Source organism: Hippoglossus stenolepis, chromosome 22 (genome assembly GCF_022539355.2).
Source record: "Hippoglossus stenolepis isolate QCI-W04-F060 chromosome 22, HSTE1.2, whole genome shotgun sequence".
NCBI classification, from domain to species: Eukaryota; Metazoa; Chordata; class Actinopteri; order Pleuronectiformes; family Pleuronectidae; genus Hippoglossus; species Hippoglossus stenolepis.
In genome coordinates this window covers 14444938-14458865 of record NC_061504.1, presented here as the reverse complement: position 1 = coordinate 14458865, position 13928 = coordinate 14444938, and the positions used below count along the sequence as shown (strand labels likewise).

The 13928-nt window shown below is 44.4% G+C and overlaps 1 protein-coding gene across 15 annotated transcripts in view; it reads left to right on the top strand.

Annotated features, from left to right (window-relative positions):
- magi2a (membrane associated guanylate kinase, WW and PDZ domain containing 2a) overlaps positions 1-13928 on the top strand; it is a 176801-nt gene that overhangs the window by 127105 nt on the left and 35768 nt on the right. For 9 of the 15 annotated variants that reach the window (XR_007032345.1, XM_047338593.1, XM_035147729.2 and 6 more), the window contains exons 7-10: positions 9651-9708; positions 10843-10964; positions 11803-12117; positions 13009-13191. Coding sequence is in view for 14 of the 15 variants with exons in the window: in XM_047338593.1 (XP_047194549.1) it covers positions 9651-9708; positions 10843-10964; positions 11803-12117; positions 13009-13191 (678 nt within the window). In the remaining variant the exon portion in view is untranslated. The remainder of the gene's footprint in view (positions 1-9650; positions 9709-10842; positions 10965-11802; positions 12118-13008; positions 13192-13928) is intronic. The other 6 variants (XM_035147734.2, XM_047338600.1, XM_035147732.2 and 3 more) reach the window with 2 other exon arrangements.

Below are 13928 nucleotides of genomic sequence, written 5' to 3'. Positions count from 1 at the left end.
AGCTGAGGGGCCCCCCCCGCTGTCGTCTCACCTGAGTCTGCACTCAGCTCTGCCAGCGCAGGTAACGAGAATCCCCCCGACAAGCAAATTAAAAGCAGACAAAACAGTGAGTTGTTGTTCGCCACTATTTCAGCACGTTTCATCAGACAACAGTGTTTTCCTATTCAGAGCAGCACAAACGACACAGCAATGAAAACTTTGAGAGTGATGCTCCGGTTTGAAGGATTGTAATAATCTCATATTCTTTTATTGTATTTTTATCGGACCGTCTGAGGACAGTGATGTGTTTTCTGAACATTAGCGCACGTGAACCTTATCAAGTAATAACACACGCTAATGTTTTTAACCTGAATACGAGCAGAATACGTCTCCTTTGAGTTGTTATCGTCGCTCACAGGGAACCTCACAACTCTCTTGAGGGAAAATAGTTTTTATTTTTCACCCTCGGGGGGGCCCGAAAAAATAAATTGAAAAGAAAGAGAGAAGGAGAAATGTCACGTCGGCTGTTCACTCTGTTTTCCTTTTAGCCGCTTCAGTGGCACCACAGACGCAGACTTTGTCACTTCTGTGTGATGCTGGGAAGTTTTTTTTAAAAAAATTTCGGGGGACACTGACTTTGAACGTGCGCACTCTGTGTGCTCGCCGTCCTACAGGTGAGTTATTACACGCTGGGAGACGCGGCGCCCTCCTTCACCTCGAGACTCTTGCGGCAGTAGGGAGCGGGGGCAGTTGTAGCTGTCTGCGACGTGATTGATGGGTGTATTTTGAGAACATCCCCAGCAGAGCACGCCTGCGGCCTGGAGATTGGAAGGAGGATTCAAAAGACGGTGTGAGGCAGATGCACATATGTGTGTGCTTGTGTGTGTGTGTGTGTGTGTGCGTGTGTGCGTGTGTGTGGCCGGTACCTGGTGTATTAGCTGTCACTTTGCGTCTATATCAGCCTCAATGCATTTTTAACTGCACCCAAGTGAACTCATATACTATAAGTTGAACTCAATATCAATATTTTGATATTTATATGTTTGTCTTTGCGTCTGGGATAAAGTAAAAGAATGAGTTTGATGATAATTTTTCATTTTCTTTTCATTTCAAACCCCACGAATAGATTATATTCATGAATATTTCCTGTTTGTTGTTCTCCAGAAACCATTTAAAAGCCCATAAATGAACTCCGGGTGATTTGTGACTGTTCTATGATGAACATGGGGCTGTATTTTATTTTTGAATTAATCCCCTGCACATCATCCTGCTGCTCTGAATACTCACCAGAGCACTGAATGTTTATCAGTCCACAGCTAAAAATAGTCCCTAAGCAGATTCATTATTTACTCCTGTTTGAGCTACAAACGTCTGTGTCTGGCTGTGTTATTGAAATTATTCGGACTATTTAAAAATGAAAGCTCCACTTTTATGGTTTTAAAGGTTTGTATCCTCAGTGGGAATAAACAGGCCACAGACACAGTAACATCATCTTTTAGCTCATGGCTTATTCTATTTATTTGACTCTACCTACTCAACAAACAGCAAAAGGTAAAATCAGTAGATAATTCTACATGTTTTGGCTTTAAATTAAAAAAATATATATATATTTTTAATATTTGCTCGAGCCCCAATTTTGATCTCCTGACACAGTTTTATTAATATTCCAGTGCTTTTTTGTCAAATTTGCTTGAAAATGTATTAAAAAGTTTGATTTCTGTGGATTGATTATTAAATTAATCAAGATTTTTCAGCTCTAATACAAATAATATTCAATTCATTAGTTGTAGCACATAACTACGAATAAATTCATCCCTCTCAACACAATTTACTTCACAGACTTTCTTATTATTTATATTTTATGAACAAATGGACGACTTCACAAACTACAAAGTCCGTTTTTAATGAACTTTTCTCAAAGATGGTTTCTTTGATTTAACTTTTTATCACACTGATGAATGTTCAGGTGTTGATTTTACAAATTAGTAATTTGATGCTATTAAACATGGTGAAAGGTCATGATTGGTCGAGCGCATGTATCAGTGGGATCATCCATCATCATATACCGTCTATAATTCAGCTCATTATGGTGATATTGAAGTTTGTCTTTTTTTTACACCACTGGTCCAATAAGCAAATCGGATTTTCGTCAGTTTAGATTCTAATTGAGTTAAAAATGTGTTGAATCTAATTAACGTTAATTACAATTTCATTGCATCAACAAACCTATTACAAAACAAGCTCATTTACATAATTTTCATTAACATGTAACAAGAGTCTCGTAAAAGAAAAACGTCTCCGCTCCTGGAACCACAGGGACGAGGAGGAGGTTCCTGTAGAGTAATACTGCAGCAGAATTAGTGTGTGTCTGTGTGTGTGTGTGTGTCTGTATGTCCGTGTGTCTGTGTGTGTGTGTGTGTGTCTGTACTGTAATTGTTAGCCCAATAAAGCCGAGCTTCGGAGGCGAAAGAGGAGAGAATAAGTGCCAGGTCACGGTTCAGTACGTCTCTGTCTCTGTCCCCGGATCGTCCTACGAGCTTGCGAAGCCGTTTGATTTTGCATTTGTATTCCGCTGCTTAACTATTGTCTGCTCGCTCTGAGACACAGACCAGTGGGACGGGGGGAATCTAAGGACATGGTTTTCTCCACACGGCACGGGAGCATTAAACAGGAAAACAACGAAAAAACCAGCAGCATCGGTGAAACGGAGCCTAATTCACCAGACGAGTCAAACTCTGCCTCTGCCAGCGACTGACACAATTAAGTGATTTGTTGGGAAAGCCAGGGGTGTCACATTGACTTTCCCTGTCACAGTGGAGATGTATTGGCTTGTTAATCATTTTCTAAAAGACTTAAATCAAGAATCTTCCCCCAGCGGAGGGAAAATGTTCCCCTGATTAATGTGTGTCGGGCCTGTGATGTAAGAATGTAGCAGTCAATCTCAGCTCATCCATCTGCGTCAAGCCCTGCCCCAACTTTTGAGATTTCATCATAGTCTAAACAGATTCGGCCACATGATTTATCGGCAGCTATTAGTGTGGCGGAGCTTGTGCGTCGGAGTGAGACTTGGACCGCAGCTTCCTGTCCGAGCCCATCAGAGCTTGAGAGAAAACTAACCGAGCCAGACCCACATCCGACAGGTAGGTCTAGACTGCTTTTTGCAGTTTGTCCTCTGGGATCTGTAATATTCTAGTTATTTACAGCAGGTACAGTAACACAATCCACACAATCCTCATGTCAAATTTATTATGAGCGCCGTTTTTAAGTATTTTGGGGCAAGTTCAAGTCTTAAGTCCCTGGTTTCAAACTCAGAAATTGACCGATTAGTTCCAAAAGTTAATAATCCAGAGATACCCTGCTGAACATCAGTCTCACCATGTTTGGTTAAAATCGGTTCATGCATTGTTGAGTTATTTTGTACACACACACACACACACACGCAATGGAACAGGGTGATGATTTTGTATCGTTTTCTATTGACACCATGTCCCTCTAATCTGAATTCAACTAATACCCTCAAAATTCGAATCCCAGTTGTGTGTGATAGATTGTATTAGCCCCGTCTCTCTGAGTGTGACGTGCAGTAAACGTTTCTCTGATCCTGCACAGGAGCCCCGAGTCAAGTCATCGTCGTCACATTCTCAAATTCTCCTCTTCATCGATCGACTTTTACTTCAGGCAGATTTATAGCCGTGTGAATTCCCCCTCTCTTTTTATTTTGGCTCACACATCCTTGTTTGAGTCACATTTTACAGCAGCCCAGTGACTCTCACACACGACGCAGACTCTGCTCATTTAACAGCCTCGGCATCCCAGCTCCCCCCCCCTCCAATCCACTGAGACCGAGGCGGGTAAATTGCTCTTATTGAGATTTTCTCTTCCAAGTCATGTTTGCCCCTCAACAAGCTCCACGAGGCCGTAACAACAGTGTGTGCGTGCCGAGGCCAGCGGGCTCCACTCAGAGCGCTCAGTGTCCCCCGTCCTCACAACTTCACTTTAATGTGCTTTTGATTGTGTCGGACAAGACGGTGATTATCAGTAAGAAAAACATGATGAAATGTTTTCCCCCGTTGATTCGAGAGAGCGCGGAGTTCGTGAATTATAGTTTATGGTGGTTGAGGAATTGGACTTCATCAGAATATGAATCAGTCACAATCAATACATTTAACTCTGATTATATAGTTGGTTTCTGAAAAAGAAATAATAGAACTGCCAAGAATAAAAAGATTTTAAGGTGGAAGATTCAGACGAGGTTAGCGGAGGTTTCTGCTGATTTTCACAGAGGAGCTGGAAGTCTGGATAATATCAGATAAATCACTTTATTTTTATGCAAACACGGAGGGAATTGAATTCATGGGAGGTCTGCGTGTATTAATTTTCACCGGGTTCTGTCCCTGCTACAGAAACTTCATAATGACCATATCTAATACCTTATTTCACAAAGTGACGTCTGCTTGTTTTATGATAACAGCTCAATAGTGTTTAAATATGATAAATTATGACCATGGAAATAAATGCAGGCCTCATTTTCCAAATAATTTGTTATGTTGTTTGTTTGTTTTTGTTTTTTTTCAGCTTCTGTAATTTAATAAGTCAAAAATGACAAAAGAACCTTTTTTTCACAGTCACCAAGAAATTGAAGTTGAATATAAGTTACTGCTCTTTTGTTATGAAGTCAAACTATGTTTCAATACTTTAATACTGCTAACACTCTGTTATTACCTCCACCAAGGTTTTCACCGCTGTCCTGGTTGGTTGGTTGGTGAGTTAGTTGGTTGGTTTGTGGGTTGGTTGGTTGGTTGGTTGGTTGGTTGGTCGGTCGGCTACATGTGATTGAATGTAGTTTCATAAGGGATCTGTTGGGCCTTGGTGGAGATGCTCTGAGTTCCATAGTTGCCTCTGTTAATACTGGTTTTCATTGTTTAGTGGAGTTTTTACAGGACGTAATCGATTGCAGAATCCTGGGTGATTGATGACCAGCTTTCCTTCTCCCAGTTGTGGAGCTTTTCACTGCACAATATGAGAAAAATCCGGCCTTATCTGATTCACTACACCATCCTGATACAAAACTAAAAGTCAAGTTTGCTCAAAACATAATGAAAAACTCCCTCGAACTCTCACTGCTGTCTTATAACAATTTGAGTTTGTGTGGCTGCTGTAAACAAACATTCTGTGTTTGCTTCTCAGATCCAGAGTTTAGCAAATGAAATGTTGTCTGTTGCACTGATTTAGCCTTCAGGTCATTTTATCTCATGGGTTATCAAAATTGTGGTAAATGTACTTGAATGTATGTACTTGTACGTGTGTGTCTGTGTCTGTGTGTGCGTTTGTGACATTTCATAAACTCAGATAAGTAGTTTTGTTGTAGATTCTTTGTCTGCGTTGACATTTCCACTTTTCAGCTTAAGCTTGAGTTTAGATGGCCGTCAGCGATTCTTAACCCCTGCTCACGACAACAGCAAACAAAACTCTTATTTGTGCAGAAGCCTAACTTGTTGTGTATTTCATCGGAGTGTGCTGCTAATTCCTGAAAGTCGGTACTCACCAGTCGAAGTTTCCATGAATCACTTTGACCCCGGCACAGTGCAGCACCCCGTTGAAAAGGACTTTAATTTCTGGAAGGCTACAGGCACTCGAAATGATTCAGTTCAGCTGCTTTTTCTCCTCAAAGGAAAAGAAAGAATAGAGTAAAAAGAAACAGGACATGTGTAAATCCCTGCGGTGTCTCAGGGCTGTGTGGTTTGCCACCCAGACCAAATTAGAAATAGCAGAATAAAACATGCAGAAGCTGGTGAGCATGAAACTTCACTTCAAAAAGAGCCTTGTGTGAGACGCGGAAGGAGAACATGAGATCGGGAGGATACTTAGGATGGAGGGAGCAGAGATGGGAGAAGTCAGGGGAAGTAAGGTGAAGCAGAAAGAGAGAGACGTTATGGAGAGGTACCGGGGGTTGAGAGAATATGTGGAAGATGTCAGGATGCCTCCTGGTGGTAGTAAGTGGTCCTCCACCTGTGACTGCAGGACGAGAGATGCCAAACATTGTTCCACTCGCTTTCGGGCTCCGTCATAAGAACTCCTGCCCGTGCAGTTCACACCAGCTTGACATTTTCCTCCTGGACTCATGCGGCATGGCAGTGATAAGCAGTGTCGGCTTTTTACAGTGTGGTGTACACACACTCACACACACACACACACACCCACACACACACACATTGTCCCATGGAGCTAGGACTCCATTGCAGGCTGCTGACAGAGAGGTTATAAACGACGCTCAGTGGAGCCAAACAACAGAGAGCGAGCAAAGAGACAATCCTCCCAGGTTCAGCATTTATCAGCGCGCTGCTCAGTGAAAGAAACATTTCATTGTGTGTTTTTTTTGGTGGGGGGTGTGGGGGGGGGGGAGCACTGCAGCCATGACACCACAGGAACACACAGGACACGAAATTCTGCAGAATAGCGACCTCTGTGGCAGGAAGGTTATCCAACGTGAGCTAACGTTAATTAACATGAGACACAAAAAGCATCAAGAGATCATTTCGATCGACTACGACTAAGTTCCGAATATCGTTGGATGTTTTGGTCACATGGAAATGATTGATGCCACTTTCCTGATTGTATATTAGAGTGAAAATGTTTAGTTAATAACTTTTCTCACAAAGAAAGTAGTAAGTAAAAAAATAAAATCTCAGCATAATAACGCTGTTTTCTTTCTTATAAATAAACCAGAATTATGCTGTGGGTGTTGTTTGCGGCCTGATTTGTTTGAGTTTTGTCTTTTCTTCTTCCCGTTGGTGAGAGCAGAGACATTTCTGGCTCCTTCTTGTGGACATTTAAATAGAAAAGGCTCTGGCTAAGATTCATGACAGCCCTTTGATCTCTACACGTGTGTGTGTGTGTATACGTGTTTGGGCATATGCAAAACGATGGCGAGGGTGTGTGTGTGTGAAGTAACGTAATGTGTGTGTGTGTGCATGTGTGTGTAAAGGTGAGAACATGAAACGCTCTCTTTCATATTTAATGAGTGGAGATGGGGCTAAGGAACGTTGCAGTGTTCACAGGAGGTATTCCCGTGGGCTGTCAGCCTGCTCGCAGCGCTCTGTTATATCACTCACAACCCTGTGTGTGTGTGTGTGTGTGTGTGTGTGTGTGTGTGTGTGTGTGTGTGTGTGTGTGTGTGTGTGTGTGTGTGTGTGTGTGTGTGTGTGTGTGTGTGTGTGTGTGTGTGTGTGTTTGTAGTAGTAGTAGTAGTAGACATATCGGGTGTGTGTGTGTGCATCCCACTGAAAGTTGAATCATTTGTTTTGAGGGGATGGGGGCAGGGGTTCAGAGCAGCATATGGCACGTGCATTAGCATTGCACCAGCATTGTTTTGATACGTCTGCTCCGTGACTGCGAGGGATGGGAGCGTGCACAGTGCTAACTAGGCCAAGGAGTGATATTGAATATATGCAGTGACCACACAGAACAGTGTCTGTGGCGTGCAGCTCTTCGTTCGTCGTCTCTCTCGAGCTGCAGCCGTGCCTCGACCGGACCTGGGGATTTTTCGGGAGGTGCTCGATCGCTCCCTCTGCTCGCTTCCTTTTCTGATTAGGAAGCGTTTCCTCTGCCCTTATCCCCGCTCTCATCCTGATTCCCTTTGCCTCGTCACTAATCAAAGCTCGTGTGATTCCACGCTGAGCTGCACTGGAACACACTGTCCCCCGAGCCCCGAGCTGCACTCACCTCGGATGCAGTTTTAACGAGAGCCTCTCACACTGTGTACCCAACTTGGTTTTTGAATGATCATGCTATTATGCTAAACCCTGCATGTGGGGGAAAATGCTTTAAATGCTAATTGTAATGTCCTGAAAAGCAAACGGGAACTCCTTCCAGACCGAAGAGCTGCAGTGTCAGGGAGCTGTGGACAGAGGAAGGAGGAAATAGAGGAAACGGGAACTTTGAAAATCCCGTCCAGTGTGACTGACGACTGTCGGAAGGTTTGACGGCGGATCGTCTTTGATCATCGGGAACACAAGCTCGTCCTGCAGCACAGTCCACGTGCAGGAAGAGGCTGAGAGGGCAGAAATAATATGACTTCATGCACTCGTGCAGAAATATTAAAAAGTTTGAGGCCACTTTGAAAATACCAAGTTAAAGCTCTTAATCTGAGCGATGTGGATCTGGTCAGTGTGTGTTGCCCCGGATGGATTTGGACATTTCTGCTCCTCTCAGGACGAATTATAAAATTCTTCAGTGACTTTTCCTGCGATGACATTTTCATTTTGTCCTGTATAATTAATCTGCCTGCTCAAGGCAAGCTAACAGGCTGAGCTCAGGGTTCCGAGCATAGAACCACAGAGAACGTTAGGATGCTGCTGTTAAGACCAATACATTATTATATATTTGACTTGTTCATTTTGAATGCAGTGTAGATGCATTATATAAGTAGGAGATATAACACTTGTTCGGTTTGAACCAACTGAGCAAAGTCTCTGTTGGAAGGTTGTTGCAGATAAAGTTGTTAAAATAAAAAAATGTTATTCATTAATTCATATTTTTATGTTCATGATAAATATTTATGTATCTATATTTATTTCTACGGACCCTCTCATTAGTAGATGCCCTGTAGAGAGAACACGGATCTGTGGCAGTTTGTTGCCTCTTGATCATTTCAATGTGTGGACTGAAGGAGCCGGGAATCAAACCACAAACCGTCTGATGAGTGGACGAGTCGTGTGATGTTGTGTGGAGGGTTTACAGCGATGTAAGCACTTTACACATCTGTACTGTGAACCTGTGGCAGTTTAGTCAAAGTTTAGATGCTCATGTATTCAGTAAAAGTACTTGTTGTATTTAATAGAACTCAGAAAGTAGGAATAATGCATGTCTTGATAACAGCAGTTATTATTTTAATTGTTTGACTTTTTTCTACACACAGATTCTCTTCCTGTTTCATGTGTTTGTGCACATTAGATCATGGAAATCAGAGTTGGAATATCGATGCTTTGATCCGTCTGTCATTTGCCACTAATTGACTGTCATATGTTATTTGTCGTCGTGTTAACGCTTTAGCTGGTAGCGTTTTGAGTCGACGGAACGACACTGTGAAGGTTCGATGCCCCGAGGGTTTGTGCTCGCTCCAGTTCCTGCTGTTAATCTATGCAAAGTTCCTGCATCAAAACACAATATTTACAGCGCGGGAGAAGATGCGGCGCATAAATATTTCACCGCTTCAAATTCAGCCACCAGATCTTTCAATATTTGGGGTTATTTTGCAACTTTGTTTCTTTGAAAGGGGAGGGGGGGACTTTTGATGCGGAGCTTTAAAGAGCCAGTAGCCTCTTTAAATCAATCAAAGTGACACGCTGCCGAGAAAACACATCGTTGGGTTTTTTTTATCTCGTGTCTTGTCGCCATCAAATTTTCATAAAAAGATGAGATTGAAGAATTATTCACAAGAGCGAACATGAGGCCCGCTCTGAAAAAACAGCGAGACGAGCCTTCCAGTTAGCGTGTTAGTGCTCCATGAAAACCCTGGTAATTACAGACAGGGAAGCGATGCTGTAAACTAATTCTGCCGCCGCAATGTTTTCATGCGAGATCGATATGCTGCTGTAGGTGCTCTGAATAAACAAGTCCTTCATTACCCCTGTCTCACTGCTGTTGTTCCTTTTTGGTTTTTTTTCTTGCAGAGCTTCCGTACGGCTGGGAGAAAATCGATGACCCCATTTACGGCAGCTACTATGTCGAGTAAGTCGGCTGCATCTTTAATATGTAATGGCTTGCTTTTGATTTCTCAATGTTGCCCGCTGGTGCTGTGTTAATCATATTTATAAGGAAGAGCCAGGCGCTGCTGCTGCTGCCAGGAAGCGTTTGCTCGCTCTGTCTACCTGCTGACAGCTCACTGTTTGTTTGCAGGCGGAGGGGAGGGGGGGTGGACTTTATTTTGTCTGCTCGTCCAACATTTCTGTGTCAGAAATACTCACAGTGCAGATGAGCTCATCAGCGTCTCTTTTTTAAACATTCTGCATGTGTGTTCACAACGTCTCTATCGAGCTGCGACTCCCCTCGTGTTCTCAAGTGTCATTTCTTTGGCTGGATGCTCTGAACGCTGGGGCGCGGGGACGAGGACCTATTTTGAGACAAGAGGGCGGCAAAAAACCCTCCAGAAAGACACTTGACTATATGAACTGCACACACACAGACACACACACACACACACACACACACACACACACACACACACACACACACACACACACACACACACACCCCTCAAGACACTCTGTTGCGTTGCATTGCGGTCACGTAAACATCCAGACCTTGAAATTATGTAACTACAGGTCAAAATATACTCAAGCTGTTTTTTGTATTCTCAGTGTGATACTGGGGGTTGTTCATTAAAAAGGTAAGGAGAGAGAGAGTGTGTGTGTGTGTGTGTGTGCAGTCTCAAAGAGTGGGGGGGAAGTATTTAATGATGACTAATTATGTCACGCAGCCAAATTACAGTATTTGTAGTGGTTGACTATCTCCCCTCTTACAAACTAAATTAAGAACGACGTGGGACGCAGAAGGAAATCAGTGTTTCATGTGCAGGTTTCCTCACAGTCACTGACTCGCACAATTCTGCTCAGAAGATGGAAGAAAAGCTCTGAATCAGTCGTTTGTTCTTCTGTCTTTTCTTTTCCTTTTTTTTACTCAGCAAAGTCTTTCTGCAGCTCTGTTACATAATCTGGGGACCTTCCGTTTAATTAGTCATCACAGCGACAGCGGCTGAAGTGCCAGGGTTTTCAGATCTGATCTCTGTCGACAGGGAGGCCGAGTTCAGTGCAGCGCGATCCTGTGAAATCTAACGTCTCTTCTGTTGTTGTTGTGTCATTAAAGTCATATAAACAGAAGGACCCAGTTCGAGAACCCAGTCCTGGAGGCCAAGAGGAGACTCCAGCAGCAGCAGCAGATGCAAAGCCAGGGTCTGTCCTCACTGCCCCTCCCCACCATCTACAGAGGTGAGAGCACCTCCCTGGTGTCTGAGCTGATTCCTCAGTTTCTCTGTGTGTAGTCAGACCCATTATCTGTCTGTATGTGTATGTTCGGTTTCTCAAGCTACTTATATCTGTATCTGAAAGTGTTAAAGCTTCAAATATAGATTTATCAAACACTTATATGGAATAGATGAAGAACTGGAATGGCCCTTAGAAGAGCGCGTGCCTCTGCAAGGCCAAACAATCCCACACATGACTGTATAACTCTGCGTTTGCACAATCCTGCTCACAAACAAATCAAAGATCAGACACAGGAGAACATATGACCTCTGTGGTGAAGGTTAACGTTTGATTAAATGATTTATTTAGAATAACATTTTGCCCAGAAATAAATCAGTTAGGCTACAAATTGCATTTAAAAAAAATTCTGAATGTTATTTCAATAACTCACTTTCACTTTCTACTTCTTCCAAATTCACTTTCCCTCTTTCCAGAGAAACTATTGTTATGTTGATTGACAGAAACAGATCTGAGTGACGAGTCAGAGGAGACGTCTGTGTGTGAATAAAACTCGTCCCCGACTGAACATGTGGGATTCAATGTGATTCACTGTTTTGTTTAATCACTGGTTTGTTGCTGCCTGATTCCAGTGCTCACTCTGCACCAGCAGTAGGATGCACTGCTAGAAAAACTCTGTCTGGACTGGTGAAGAGGAGGTTTGTTTCCGTAGTAACGTAGTAGTCCAGAGTCGAGAGCCTGTCTCCGTGGTTACACTCTGTGTACGTTCCATTGAGGCTCTCTCTCCTCCCTCTCCCCACCTTCATCCTCCCTCCTCCTCCTCCTTCTTTTCTCTCGATGCCAGTGGAGGATGCCAAACCCTGTGCCACCCTCCCCAGATCCGCCCTCACGCAGGTCGGCCCGGTGCCCGAGCGCTGCCACAGCCTGGGCGACCTCTCGTGCTCGCCAACTCTGTGCCGCAGGGCCGCCGTGTACGCTACCTCCTCCTCCACCGATGTCTCCCCGCTCCGGCGTGTTCTGACTCGGCGGATGAATATGTGCCCCCACCAACAGCAGCGGCGGCAGCGGCGGCAGCAGCAGCAGCCACTTCACACCTCCGCCTGTGCTGTGGTGCTAGAGCAGCCTGTCTGTAGCCCCTACTCCCTGTGGCACTTCGTCAGTAAGTAGGCCAAGAGAGAGGCAACGGAGGCTGACTGTCGCCCTCATGGCTGCTTGCGCTCCTTTGACTTACTGTAAGCATGCTAGCTTGTAAGCAAGCTTTCCCCTGAAGGCTGCTGAAGGATTTGTGTGAACCATGACATGTCTTATCGGCTGGCAGAAGCAGGCAGAGAGTGTAATCACTCAGTCGATGTCTGGACCAGCGACGGCAAACAAAGGACGTTAACTAGAACACTAGCCGCGACTCTTTTCTGAGGTGAAACGATGGGAGACTTGTTTAAGTGTGACTAAGCTTGTTGGCTGAGATCCTCTCATTCTGCACAAGACGCTTCTCCTCCAGAGGTCCCCCCCCCTCTCCCCGCCGCCCCCAGCTCTCCCTTCCTCCAGTAATCTCCCAGTTCCTCCCTAACCCTCCCACGCATCTTCTCTTGGAACTGATCCCTGATTGACAGCATGTCATGTGCCCAATGTTGCTTCTTTTGGCTTCCTCTGGACGGGACTGAAGACCTGCACCTCTGATACCCTCTGCACCCCTTCACACCCCCAGCATGGGAGGAGAGGAACAGACGATTGTTTGGGGTTTTGCCAGGAGGGATTTTTCTTTCTTCTGTTTTTTAATTTCGACTCTGCACGGGAGCCAAATCTGCTGAAGCCCACATGCAGCTTCCAGCACCGCAGCCTCACCTCTGTCCAAAGTTATTTGTTTTGCAGCTAAGATCATACCCTGCCAGTTTTCCTGTGGCTTCACCTACTGGATAAGCTTTACCCATGCCTCCACCCTGTGACCACTGCCCTGCACCAAACTTCAGGCCCTTTCATCCTTTGCCTTAAAGCCTGTGAAGTATTGATGTTTCCATGTGGTTATTGGGTTTCTCTCTTGTGTCCTCAATAGAGAAGCCGCTGTTCACGCGGGACCCGACTCAGCTGAAAGGCAGCTTCTTGTCCACGCCGCTCCAAAAGAGTAACATGGGCTTCGGCTTCACGATCATCGGAGGCGACGAGCCCGATGAATTCCTCCAGGTCAAGAGCGTCATCCCCGACGGGCCGGCTGCAGCTGACGGGAAAATGGCCACAGGTGAGCAACAGAAACACAAAGCAGGGATGCTCACAAACGAAAATACATTTTAAGATAAGATCATTTATTTCTAACGGCCATATTCACAAATCAAGGTGCAACATCCTCTGTCGTCCTGCAGATGGAAAGTTCACATACTTATAAATATGATAAAAACATAGTTTTATCGCAGTAAATGTCGGCATTAAAAATTCATACGCTGATTTCTCCTTGAAAGTTTGACTCCTGCAGCATCTGGTCCGTACATTAGTGCACATCCACAGAAGTGAGGTTAAGTGCACGTGTGCAAACCTCCCATTTCACACATTTACCTTCTTTAATGCACAAGAGCCGACAATTCATCAAACCGGTGCAGCTCACACAGAGATGAATGCAGCTTCCTGTTCAAGATGAAATATCTACAAGTGCAGTCCCTCATTCAAACACACAAATTATACCAGTAATGCAAATGTGGTTCATGCGTGTGTGTGTGTGTGTGTGTGTGTGTGTGTGTGCATGTGTGCGTGCAGGTGTATCTTGCCAAGCCTGCACTATACCTACATGTATTTGTGTTTGTGCACGTGCACCAACTGCAGAGTTTTTGTTCTCCCATTAATCATGAAAGGGACTTTATGAGCACTGCTGGTTGAGGCCACATGGGGTTGGACTGCAGCACATGTGCACACACACACACACACACACACACACACACACACACACACACTAGAACACACCAGCTTTTGTCAGGGGAATAGCAG